The following is a 13,480-nucleotide window of genomic DNA, read 5'->3' on the forward strand; positions in this document are numbered from 1 at the left end:
TAGAGACAGCAGAAAATAAATGGAATTTACCATAATCAGCAAAGTCTCCTTAGAGTAACTTTATCATTCACTTTCATATGAATTAAGAACCTCAATTTAAAAAAGAAAAAAAAAAAAACTTTAAATAAAGATGCTGCAGAATCTCCAGTCTGTCATACTGGAGTGCCACAGTGATCGGGGGGGGGGGGGGGGGGCGTGCCACAGAATTGAACACCAGCTTGCTGCACCGCAAATGGGGCCTTAGTGAATATTAGCAAATAAGTAATGGTAAATTATGCTTAGCTATTTTTATTAGTACTACTTTGATAATGGGTATTTTGGTGGCTATTGGTAAAACACACTCAGGCTAAGTATTAGAATGTAAAGTTTAAAGTGAAAGATCAAATTGTATTAGTACTGTAACTAACAGCATCCTTCAGTCCTACTATACCCTGACAGTTAATATTAATTCAGACGCTAGATTTCAACCTGAAAAAAAATTCAGGCTATGGAAATTCTTCAGGAAAAATATGCATGGCCAGGGGGAGGAGGAGTAGAAGTTAGGGGGCTTCAAATCAGAGTAAATTAAGGAGAATGTACTGAAAAATAAAACTTTTATTAAATATTCAATGTATAAATTCATTATATACAAAATACACTTGTTTGTATGGGAGACAAGGAATATATTCAGTCCTGACGTAGATTACTATTCCATCAACAACAAAAAGAGCATTTACACTCCTGTACCTCCCTTAGCCACTTCAACTTGGGGAAGCTGACACAGAAAGCCTTTCAGTGTGTACTCCCTCTGACAAAGCCCTATTTGTAAGCAGTTGAAAAATCAAAGGCTGGCATAACTAGAGATAACCTGTTCCAGAGTTGTGAAGCAGTCCAGAAAGTCCTCCTCTTCGATCCCAAACTTAGTGTACTGGTGAACATAAGCTCTGAGGGGGCAAAGAGTTTGGGTAAACAACCGAGAACTAGACAGCAAAACATTACAAATCATTGGTCCCTAAAAATCTGACACCTAGTACAGCATCAGACTTAGCTGGTTGTAATGAGCTGTTTCCACCCCTGTAAACCAGAACTGAATTGTTTGTTTGGACTCTTATTGTGTAATTCATACTGGATAGTACAACATAATCCAGTTCTAATAGTGTTTATAGCCTCAGGTATGCTGCTTTAAAGGAACAATACAATTTCAGGTTCAATGGCTGGCTTTGGGGGAAATGCAAAGAGCATTTTCTGGCTTGTTTCTGAATCTCAGCAGAGCCACTAAAAGCAATTATTGTACTTGGAGGCAGCAGTTTACTCATTTATGATGAGCAAAGTGTCAAGTAGTCTTTGCAGGACAAACTTAAAACTGCTGTTTGTTGCATGAGTTTAACAGATGATAAATTTAGGAACAAAACCATTCAGCTCTTCTTCACACAGATCGTGTGGCTAATTCCCACATTTACTGGACACTTGCCGTCTGACGCCCAATAATCTTGGCCTCATGTGATGAAAGAAAAGAGGCCATTATTCTTTGAGTTAAAGTCTGGTTTTAAGGAAAAGTAAACCTCAGGGGTCAGAGCCTTTATAAACATAGCAACGCCCAAAATGTTTTTGAACCAAGACAGGAATCTTACTGTTTCCTGGAATGAGCAGCAAGTCTGGGTACAACCTAGAAACCGTGTGATCAGTAAAAGAGTTTGTATCTATTCGTTTTCGAATGGATAGTCTGGAATGGACAAGTAACTCTGGGGGTTTTTTAGTGCTGGTGAAAGTGCCAACTTGACTACACTGGAAACGGTCCTATTTACCGAACCGATACTACATAGGTAGTGCAAGCTGCCCTGCACCGCTCTGCCACGGTGCCTCAACCCTAGAGTTGGTTCCTCCAGAATCGACGTAACAGCTTCCATGATCATTCAAGTTCCTCTGCAGAGACTGCTGGGGGGGAAAAAGGCAATTGTGCCATGGAGAAATGGTTCCAGGCCACCCACCATTTAACAAAGGTCAGGGAATAGCCACTGGCCGGACTTAGCGTTACTGTCTTTGAGTGCCCTGCAAAAAAAATTTGTTCTGGCAAGTTTTCTCTGAAATGAATTTGGTTCAATGTTCTAGGAAATCAGCCACATAGCACCGGTTCCTCTTAAGTTGTTTTGATCAGTGGGAGCTTTGTTCCTCCTCTTTGCAGGAATGGATGTACTCCTTTATGTATGTATGTATTGTGCTCATATTTTACAGCAGGGTTGATCAGCAACGTGCACTCACTTACAGCCTGGCTTGGATTTGAATCTGTGACGCAGAGGCTTCTAGACCCCAATCTCCCAAGAACATTATTTGGAAAACTACCGCCATATTTACACACACTCTGTAATGAAGGTATCACTGTTTCGTTTACTGTTAAGGGACACCTTTTTATCGCAAATCAGAATGATCTGTGAAGCAGTTTAAACTGAGACGTGTGTTTGCAACTATTTACTTCCAATGAAAACATTGAAAAGTCTAAATGAAAAGTCTTATTTTCACTTACTTGGAAGCAAACATATTCCAAGCTTTCCCCACAATGTTGTCCATAAGCTTCAGCAGGAACTGGCTGTTGCTGACCAAAGAAGCAGATTTTTCATACTTGTTAAAGGCTCTTGGTGTTTTCCATATAGTAAAGGCCTCTTGAGGGTTTAGCCAGGATGTATACAATGCTGGATCCCTGAAACCTCCTGCAATGGGAATATGGCAGTCTTTTCTGACTAATGAAGTTTTACCAAGTGATTTTCTTTATAGGTTCAACTAGAATTTTCCAATCAGCATGTTACACTGAGTATTGTACGCTAGAACTCTGAACCTCTGCTTTAAATCTACTGCATGAATATGGAGACTAAAAAGTGACCCTGAAAAAGGATAGTTTATGACTGGTGCTGTGCCTGGCAGGGCAACACGGAGCTCCTGCAGCTACTGCCCATTCAACCTCACAAACCAACATAAGTGGAAAGGAAAACTGTAATTTGTTCTCATGTCCGCTGTGTCCCAGCTAATAATTAGAAGCTGGGGCTTTGGGAGGGGTGTAGAATGAGGTGGGTGATCTCACAAGACCCTGAGGTGAAAATAAAAACAGCTGCAGTAAGTCATCCATGTATCTCTGTTCCACCAGTTCTCTAAAGCCTCAGCTGCTGCTTGGCAAATCAAGTCAGACTTCCAAGCAATATTTCCACCTGATGGGCCTAGTAAAAGTGTAACTGTTCAAACTGGTTCTTTCCCACACAATGTGGTGAGGGCAGGATACATAAGTACCCCAGCACTGCTTCAGTGCTCTGTGATAAGCAAGCTATGACGTCTCCCATTCCTGTAGCGGCTCAGTATCTTTCCAGGTAGCAGTATACTATAACAATGAATCCTAGCACACAGATAGAATTTAGTTTTACAGTCTGATCGTACCTCTCCTTTCCCGCAAGTTGCTTTAGGAAGCCCTGATAGATACTGCCAGTGTAGCGTCTACGTATGTAAATATAGGAGTCCTTCATGACTGCATAACACAGCCTTGGGCATTAGAATGTGTTTGCAGAGAAAATGTTGACCTTAATCTTTAAAGTATGCAGCCTTCGGCTTTTGTCACTTTCGCCAGTGACTGTTACAATGAAAACAGTGGGAGACGGAAGAAGGAATAACTAATGTACTGTGTATTTTTTCTCACCCAGATCAACGCTTTGCACATCTTTTCCTCGCAGGACAACCAGGTTGGCGATGGAGGTGTTAAAATGTAGTGCCTTATTTGGAGAGGCTTTTGGGGGGACAGGATGCCCTGGCAATGGTGGTCGCACCTGCCAATCGATACCTAGAAACAGAAGTTTTTGAAACAAACTAAAATCCATATTTCAATTGTGTGATGTGCTTAATTAATTTACGTTTTTCAGTTCCTATCTTCCTGATGTGAAATATGGCTGCATTCAGACAAAGGTACTGCAGGCTACTTGGAGCCAGTCTAGTGCTAGTGCTACTCAGTACCTGGCACTGGACGTCTGGCCAAGGGTGTGCCACAGCACATAGGCTCCACTCACTGATCAGGCAGCAGTTACGTGACTCTTAGATGATAATGGAGCTCAACCTGCAGGTCTTATGGAGGGAAATCTCCCACTGCAGTCACTATTCCTACCACAGAGGAAATGTCCACAATAAATAGTTCACCATTCTTGTGCCTTCCTGGCACCTTACCTCTTAATTGGAAGCCATATTACAGTTCACCGCCTGTCTAGGTAAAAGTGGAAGGATTAAAGTGTAATAAAAAACAAAAGTAGCACTAGTAATTAAGGAAATCATCTGCAAACACTTGGAAGGTGGTAAGGTGATAGGGAACAGCCAGCATGGATTTGCGAAGAACAAATCATGTCAAACCAATCTGATAGCTTTCTTTGATAGGATAACGAGCCTTGTGGATAAGGGTGAAGCGGTGGATGTGGTATACCTAGACTTTAGTAAGGCATTTGATACGGTCTCGCATGATATTCTTATCGATAAACTAGGCAAATACAAATTAGATGGGGCTACTATAAGGTGGGTGCATAACTGGCTGGATAACTGTACTCAGAGAGTTGTTATTAATGGTTCCCAATCCTGCTGGAAAGGCGTAACGAGTGGGGTTCCGCAGGGGTCTGTTTTGGGACCGGCTCTGTTCAATATCTTCATCAACAACTTAGATATTGGCATAGAAAGTACGCTTATTAAGTTTGCGGATGATACCAAACTGGGAGGGATTGCAACTACTTTGGAGGACAGGGTCATAATTCAAAATGATCTGGAGAAATTGGAGAAATGGTCTGAGTTAAACAGGATGAAGTTTAACAAAGACAAATGCAAAGTGCTCCACTTAGGAAGGAAAAATCAATTTCACACATACAGAATGGGAAAAGACTGTCTAGGAAGGAGTACGGCAGAAAGGGATCTAGGGGTTATAGTGGACCACAAGCTAAATATGAGTCAACAGTGTGATGCTGTTGCAAAAAAAGCAAACATGATTCTGGGATGCATTAACAGGTGTGTTGTGAGCAAGACACGAGAAGTCATTCTTCCGCTCTACTCTGCTCTGGTTAGGCCTCAGCTGGAGTATTGTGTCCAGTTCTGGGCGCCGCATTTTAAAAAAGATGTGGAGAAATTGGAAAGGGTCCAAAGAAGAGCAACAAGAATGATTAAAGGTCTTGAGAACATGACCTATGAAGGAAGGCTGAAAGAACTGGGTTTGTTTAGTTTGGAGAAGAGAAGACTGAGAGGGGACATGATAGCAGTTTACAGGTATCTAAAAGGGTGTCATGAGGAGGAGGGAGAGAACTTGTTCACCTTAGCCTCTAAGGATAGAACCAGAAACAATGGGTTTAAACTGCAGCAAGGGAGGTCTAGGTTGGACATTAGGAAAAAGTTCCTAACTGTCAGGGTGGTTAAACACTGGAATAAATTGCCTAGGGAGGTTGTGGAATCTCCGTCTCTGGAGATATTTAAGAGTAGGTTAGATAAATGTCTATCAGGGATGGTCTAGACAGTATTTGGTCCTGCCATGCGGGCAGGGGACTGGACTCGATGACCTCTCGAGGTCCCTTCCAGTCCTATAATCTATGATTCTATGATTCACTAGGAATCCAAGAGCTGTTCCAAGTGAATCATGGAAGTAAATCCCCAAATGTTTTGTTTTACATATTCTTAATATTTATATTTAGTTGAAAGGTCTGGGAGCTAAAGCAGGGATGAACTGGAAGGTCTTATGGCAGCAGTGTTATTAGTTGAAAGAGCTGGTGGGTATATGGGGATGTCTAGATGAAGGGGGCTACTTCTTTCTGAACTGGTTAAAGCTATCCAGTGAGTTCTCAAAGGCAATAAACCTTATTCCACGTGTAGAAACTTATGTTGAAAGAGTGACTGATTTCCAGGGTGTGCACACACCTCTTACCTTCTTCCATTTTAGCATTAGCAATAAGCATCTGTCTTAGATGTTTGATGAGCCCAGGCCAAGTAAATGTGCTGTATGCCAGGGAGTTCTCGGACATCTGCGGTATGTTACGAAGACCCAACATCTTGAATTCAGGATGGGGAACTAAAGACTCCATTAAGTCTCCTGAGAATCAAAAAACAGCTGCCATGACTGCCCAAATAATATTTAGGCTAGTCTATGAGAGACAATAGTGAGGAATTTCATGGGGACCTAATGACACAAGATGAAGGGGCAACATGGAGAGTAGAGAAGTGCAAGTCATACACATCCCGGTGAACAATATGAAAAACTCATACACTTTGCTGGGGTCTATATTGGCATGTTAGCACTCTGGAGAGGTCACAGATCAATCACTGGGAAAAAAATCTGCTCCTTGTTTAGTAGGGTCAAAAAAAGCAAATATGCTGGAAAACAGTGATAGTATTATAATGCTCTTGTTAGGTCAAAGTATAAATCAGTTCCAGTGAACGTATCTCAGAGAGAGAGCTAAAATCAAAGGAGTTTAAAGAAAAACAATGAGAATGATTAGAGGCAGAAAGCCCATTCTGTATGCGATTGGGACTATTTAGAGCAGAGACATGGTAGAACTATACAAAATAACAAATAGGCTAGACAAGGTAAACGAATGCTCTTATTTACTCTCTCATAATACAAGACCACGAGGATATGACATGACACCGAAATGGACAAAATTGAAACTAAAAAAGTAGTGCTTCTATGAGACACATTTTTAAAAATTGAATATATATATAGACAATAAGTAACTCAGTTACATCAAATAGGATAATTATTCAGAGGGGATAGAATTGCTCATGAGTCAGGGCAAAAACCTGCTACTAACTGATGTGGGTTAGGAAGAAATCTCCCCTAGGGGCAGGTTATTCCATGTCTACTAGAGCAGCAGTTCTCAAACTGTGGGTTGAGACTCCAAAGTGGTTCATGACCCCATTTTTATGGGATCACCAAGGCTGGTGTTGGCCCTGGGCACCAACAAGTCTGAAGTCCAAGCCCCACCGCCAGGGGCTGAAGCCGAAGCCAGAGCCCCACCACGCAGGGCAGAAGCCCTTGGGCTTCAGCTTTGGTCCCCCCGGCCGGGGCAGTGGGGCTCAGGCAGGCTCAGTCTTTGGTCCCCGCTTCTGGGGTTGTGTAGTAATTTTTGTTGTCAGAAGATAGTCACGGTGCAATGAAGTTTGAGCACCGCTGCCCTAGGGTGTTTCTTCTGCCTCCCTCTAAAAGCATCTGGTAATGACCACTGCTGGTGAAAAGATACTGGACGAGGCAGACTGCTACTCTGAACCAATATGGCAAGTCTAATGGTCTTATGACATTTAATCATGTTTCATTAGACCACTCAAACTTGTTTTCCCCTTCTTCATGGTAAAGGTTGTATAGCAAAAGGGTAAAACAATGAAGATGCACCATAAATACACAGAAACAGGAACAACAGAGGGAATGGCCCTGTGTTCCTTATCACCCGTAAGGATGTAGACACAAACAGCCTGTTCTCCGCCCCCCCCCCCCCCCCCCCCCCGCCCCGCATTTCTGTCTGACATGGAGTAGAGAAAATAATAAACCTTCCTCTGCATTTGTCTGGCTGCACTCTGAGTCTATTGTTGCAGGGACCAATGGGCAAATGCCAAAGTGGAAATTTTGGGTAGCAACCACAAATCTTGGCGCTATAGATAAATTAATTCTCTCGTTTCAGGATGACACACACCACAGACCTGTCTTATCACTAACAAGAGCAGCATAATACTCTAATTTTGGTTTGCAGCTTTTTCTGCGAGCCTTTTTATCTGGTTTCAGTTTGCATATAGTTCTAAACTAACCCCAAAACTCGAAACAAAACCACTGACTTGCACATGGTTTCACCTAAAACGTACATTAGTCCCAGGCTGATACCAGCCTCTTGGAAAGAGGAAGCATCACTTGGTGGTAAAGCATGAGACTGGGTGTCAGAAGCTCTACTCTTAACTCTGCTGCAAAACTGATGTATGACCAATGGCAAGTCACTTAATCTCTTTCTGCCTCAGTTTCATCATCTTTAAAAGAGGGGATAATACCCAACTCACAGAGGGGGGCTGATGTTTAGCTCGCTGTTTGAATTGTGCTCTGAAATCCTTGAAATGAAAGCATTAGATGGCAGAAAGTATTGTTATAATTAGATACCTAGTGGACTTCTGCTATACTGGGAGGCTCCTTCTGAGGAATAAGTGGGCTGGAACACACTTCCCAGCTGATGTGCAATTACTTGATTTACATCCCTGAAGGAGATCTTTTTAATATTCATTAGCTGAGCACAGATCTTGTGGATGGCATCGTTTTCGTGAACAAGGAGAGCATCTGATGACTGGTACAAGTGTGAGAGTGTCAGAACTGAGTTGTAGTTTTGAACAATTACCTTGAAACAAAAACACACATCAACAAGGATGAGTTAACAAATTAAGAATTTTTGTCTATGTAACTTATGTCACCTCTTTTGATATTCTTCACGGAGTGACTGATTCCCCCTTTACCAAGATCCTGCATCCAATTCAGCAACACTTTTAGCTTCCACTTGGATAGTGAACAAGGCCTGCCTTGATCTTATCATCTACAGCTGCATTCATAGCAAGATACTGAGAACGAACCTGTAGGATCATGCTGTATTGATTATACTTGCCATGTAATAAACTGGAGCCTTGTTTCAATTCTCTGCTCCACTACAGACTGCCTGTGTGACCTTGGGCAAGTCACTTAGGCCAGGTCTAATAGCTATGTCAGTACAGGGTGTGGCACAAATTCACACCCCTGTCTGACATAGCGATGCCAGCAAACCTCCCTCCCTGCCCCCAGGTCCTTTTGTCCACATAGGTCATGTTGCTTAGGGAGGCAGTTTAACTATACTGGCAAAAGATCTCCTTATGCTGGTTATAAACTGTGTCGGCAAACACAGTTTTCTTGTGTACACTAGCCCACAGTCTCTCTCTGCCTCAGTTCTCATCTGTAAAATAGGGATAATAGTACTTCTGTGCCTCACAGAGATGTTGAAACGATAAATACATGGAGAAAAATTGTGATGTGCTCACATACTATGGCAATGGGGGCCTTATACGTACTAAGTTAGCCTCAGGCACTAGTGAAATAAGTCTCATAGTTGGGACGTGCCGTTTTACAATCACATTTTAAAAGTTATGTTTTGTTTTCACTTTTGAAAGACCCACAGCAACTGACTGCAGGCAAACATGAAACTGACTATACATAAGGTGATATTAAATACACAAAGTAAATAAACTGTAAAGAAACAATTCTCTCCCTTTCTCCAATATATCTCAGCTATAGGCATTTTAGGTGTTATTTGTAACAGCAGAAGGTAAAGCAGGTGTAGGGGGGGGGTTGTTATCACTAGCCTGGCCTTTTAATACCGATTAAAAATTTTGCAAAACACTTATGGAGCTTTAACGTTTACCTCACCGGTTCCATATGGCCAGATAACCTGGTTGAGTATAAATGAGGTTGGAAAAGCATCCCTTAAGCACTGGGTCACAAAGGCTCCCATGCCTGATCCTGTGCCACCAGCCATGCTCATTACTGTGAAAAATCCACTGAGTCGGTCACATTTCTCTGCTTCCTTCTGTACCAGGTTCATGATAACGTCTCTGTACCTGGGCCCATGAACAGAGTAACTGCAGCATAAGAGAGAGAGCAAAAAGAGCAAGAACTCTTACTTTATAGCAAAACAAAAGCATCTAAAGTCAACCATACAAACATATAAAGTAGCTTTTCCTTCTTTTAAAAATGCCGATCCGTTTATCTAACTCTTTATATCACCAATGCTGCCTGTAGTGAACAATCCTCAATTCTTCTGTTGTGCCATTTATTTTGCATTAAGAGCCTGATCTTTAAAATTAGCCTCCCACTCTGTACCCACAAATCAAGTAGTTAGATGTCTAAGTGACATTTTGTTCACTTTTCTGTAATTGAATAGTAGGTCTTCACTGTTAATACCAATCTCAGTTCCTTGCAAAAAGAGCACAAGCAGTCTACAATAGCAGTAAAATCAGAGTAATGTTATGCATGCAGTGTATTACTTCACAGCAGCAACAGTTCTGCTTCTAAGAGAGGATGGCTGTGAATCTAGGCAGTTGCTTAGTATTCACATGCTGTATTATTATTAGCAAAGCTTGCGGTGATCATTTATACCCATTTGCCCAGTTGTTTCCAGACCCCTGTTTCTGACAGAAGTGTGACTGATGGTCATATTTCCAGTGGCCAGACCTCGCAGCCATCGAGAGGGTCTGACTGATTACTTTAGGTTCCATGTCAACAAGTACAGCCCGGGCAACAGGTACTGGAAAGAGAGGGGGAAAAATGCAAAATCAAAAGGACTGCATCATACTTAAACCTTTTAACGAGAAAACAATGTTCACATAATGGGCATAAAAACATACGAAGGGCCAGATCATACTTCTCTTATTCATGCAAATCATCCCAATAACTTCAGGGGGGCAGTACATGAGAATAAGGTGAGAGGGATTTGACCCTCAAAGCTTTACATTTACATAGAACCTTTCATTATCCCAAAGTGTTTTGCAACTGTACATAGACAGGAGTCCTTCTCAGTAGGGAACCCATTCATGTCAGCTAGCATTTGAAATGGACGGGCTTCATGCCCCAGTACTTAATCTGATCTACCTAACATGTGTAATAAACAGAAATCTGGAAAGAAAAAAAACATGTTTCTCATCTAGAAAAGCTCTTTATTAGTTCTCATGAATGTATGATGGCAATCAGAGGCACAAAACAAGAAAAACAAAGCTCACTGCAATAGTTCTATTACTGTAAGAAAGAGAAAGGTGGACTTGGGATTAAGGCACAGAATCAGGGTTCAGCACAGCAGGGAGCTGTTCCAGCTCTGCCACTGACTTGGTATGTGACCTTGGGCAAGTCACTTCCCCTCTCAGTGTCTGCTTTGCCATTTGTTAAATGCTGATGACAAGAGGGCTGAGATGGTAAGTTCATGAATATACCTAAAGCACATCCTTAAGTAGAAATGCAAAGTATTATTTATTACTACATATATTTCTAACAGGCTCAGTATGCTATGAAAAAAAAATCCTTAAAAATTGTACCTCCAGTTTTCTCCTCACTGAAGAAACGTTCCTTGCAAGCGTCCTGATAGGATTCATTCTCCTTTTTGGAGCACAGTCCATGTGTGCTGTGGAAGTCATTGCAGATAGCATTAAACACCTCATAACCAATCTGGTTACCACACTGACCAAGCTGTACTGTGACTATTGACATTCTCCTTCACCTTGGATTTAATCCTAAAAAGAAAAAATATAGAATTGTGCTTTTTACTGTGGTTGATCAAACTGTAGAGAGTGGAAGACTTTGGACCAGTTTCATAAGCCATGAAAACCATAGTTGGGCAGTGAAATTTCCCTTGTACAAAGGGCAGCTGTGTGGTTTTCCAGACTATTTAAACATTGCAGCTGTGTGGATTTAGTGGCTGAAACTCCTCTGAAGGGGCTGCGGCCATCATTGGGTGTTGACAGTGGCCACAGTGGGGCTGTGATGTGTTTGAGTGGGGATCAGGTGTTGAATTTTGTCCCCACCAATTGCTGCTCAGGACAACCAGAAAAAATAGAACAATTGGATTTTCCATGGTACTTATATCTCTCTTTTATGTCACAAAAAGCCTGCCTGTACACCTCTACCTCGATATAACGCTGTTCTCGGGAGCCAAAAAATCTTACTGTGTTATAGGTGAAACCGTGTTATATCGAACTTGCTTTGATCCACCAGAGTGCGCAGCCCCGCCCCCCTGGAGCACTGCTTTACCGCGTTATATCAGGTCGCGTTATATCAGGGTAGAGGTGTATTTAACTGCCTCAAACACTGCAGGTTTAAGGCTAAGGTGCCTAATATGAACCACAATGACTAATGCTCAAGTACAACTGTGCTACCCCATCTGTTCATACGTGCAAGTCTCTGCTGACACATGAAGACTCTATTGTCATTCCTTAGACATTACTGACATTCAGTGTTGTTGCAAGCTCGTCTACTTCTTTTTCTGCAGTTCCAGTGGTTCAATTATACTGTTGTTAGCCATAGTAGAAGCTCTAATATAGACCAGACACTGGTATTTTAAACTAGCAGTTTGCCTAGACCACCAAATTTAAATGACACTGGAGTTAAAATGCTGGATTATATTAATGCTCCCACTGATGGAGCTGCACTGGTGGTAGCACCAGTGGGAAATCTTAGAAATAAAAGGCTAGTTCAGGATACAACCATGGACAGATTATTGCCGCACATTCTCCTCTGGGTGAAACAAAATCTTTTCCGACATTGCCTACTTGACCTATTGGGGCATTACTCTGCCAACAGTCCCTTCCTTGCAGATGCAAAGAGGCACCTGCTGCTGAAAGATCTACAGGATCCCATTTCAAATGTGAGAATTTAGATTCTTGCATGCATAATGGGGGTGGATGAAACCAAGCTAGATCAATGAGAATGAGAAGAATTACTCTGTGAAGCTAAACTGACAGGTAGAAGCCATTCACACTGACATAATCCATCCAGTGGAAACTATAATAATTGGTATTTATCATTCTGTTAAAGCAGCCATAGACCACTCATTACACTCCCACAATTGTAAATTCTAGTTTAATTCCCAATCCATCTATCAAGAATGTTGAGAATGACTGTATTCTATCTTTGCGGGGGAGGGGGGAAGGAAGTAGGAGTTGGAGTAGCACCCCTGATCCCAGGCTCCCCTCATCCAGCCACATAGGTGGTACCCCCCCATCCAGCCACATGCGTGGTTTCCCCTGATCCCAGGCCCCTCTCGTCCAGCCACGCATGTGGCATCCTCATCCCAAGCCCCCCTCATCCAGCCGTGTAGATGGCGCCCCCCGATCCCAGGCCCCCGTACGTGGCGCCCCCCGATCCCAGCCCCCCCTCATCCAGCCACGTACGTGGCGCCCCCCGAACTCAGGTCCCCATCCTGCTCCCCCGTGGACAGCGATGCCTCTTTGTCCCCCTCCTGCATCCCCGCCTTCCCATATAGCCCTCACCCCCCCCCCCCCACGCCAGCACAGGGCGCGTACCCCAGCCCCAAGCGCCTCCCCGCCGGGCCCAGCTCGGTACCTGAGTCTCGCCCCTCACGGTCTCACGCCGGGATTCTGCCCCAGCAGGTCAAGACTCCTTCCCTCAGGGAGCGTGCGAGGCGTTACCATCACAACAAGCCCTCCTGGCCCCTCCGGCATCGGTACAGAGCCGCCTTGCCACAGAACGTTTGCGCATGCTCTGAGCCAGCAGGAGGCGGTGTAGGGGGCCGCAGAGTGTGCAGGTACAGTATCAGTGGTGGAGGCTTCAGTGAACGTCATACGCCTGCACCGAGCCGAGAAGCTTCAATCTGCAGTCTGCGCATGCTCGATGCCAGTAAAGCAAGCGGCCGAGCGAGCTTTGCGCATGCTCAGTACGAGCCCCAACGGAGGTCGCACGCCATGGTGCGTTCTGCGCATGTTCAGTGTGGTCCCTTGCGGTCACCGGGTT

General features: G+C 43.3%; 1 protein-coding gene across 1 annotated transcript; it reads right to left on the reverse strand.

Moving 5' to 3' along the window:
• Positions 1-576: 576 nt before the first annotated feature.
• On the reverse strand, positions 577-13,233 carry TUBD1 (tubulin delta 1). The gene is made up of 9 exons (XM_005298790.5): positions 13,073-13,233; positions 11,050-11,244; positions 10,121-10,268; positions 9,387-9,603; positions 8,108-8,339; positions 5,897-6,061; positions 3,656-3,796; positions 2,501-2,684; positions 577-923 (listed from the first exon to the last, which is right to left on the reverse strand). Exons 2-9 carry the CDS (start codon positions 11,219-11,221, stop codon positions 821-823), a joined length of 1,362 nt encoding a protein of 453 aa, XP_005298847.1. The 5' UTR covers positions 11,222-11,244; positions 13,073-13,233; the 3' UTR covers positions 577-820.
• Positions 13,234-13,480: the final 247 nt, after the last annotated feature.

Source organism: Chrysemys picta, chromosome 19 (genome assembly GCF_011386835.1).
Source record: "Chrysemys picta bellii isolate R12L10 chromosome 19, ASM1138683v2, whole genome shotgun sequence".
Lineage (NCBI taxonomy): Eukaryota > Metazoa > Chordata > Testudines > Emydidae > Chrysemys > Chrysemys picta.

What these genes read in the sequence shown, in the direction of transcription:
- TUBD1 (XM_005298790.5), bottom strand. Translation starts at nt 11,221, where the DNA reads ATGTCAATAGTCACAGTACAGCTTGGTCAGTGTGGTAACCAGATTGGT. An exon ending in GGAAACAACTGGGCAAATGG is followed by an intron (nt 9,604 to 10,120) that starts GTATAAATGATC and finishes CTTATGCTGCAG; the next exon opens with TTACTCTGTTCATGGGCCCA. An exon ending in GTATAGCAGAAGTCCACTAG is followed by an intron (nt 6,062 to 8,107) that starts GTATCTAATTAT and finishes TTTGATTCTCAG; the next exon opens with GAGACTTAATGGAGTCTTTA.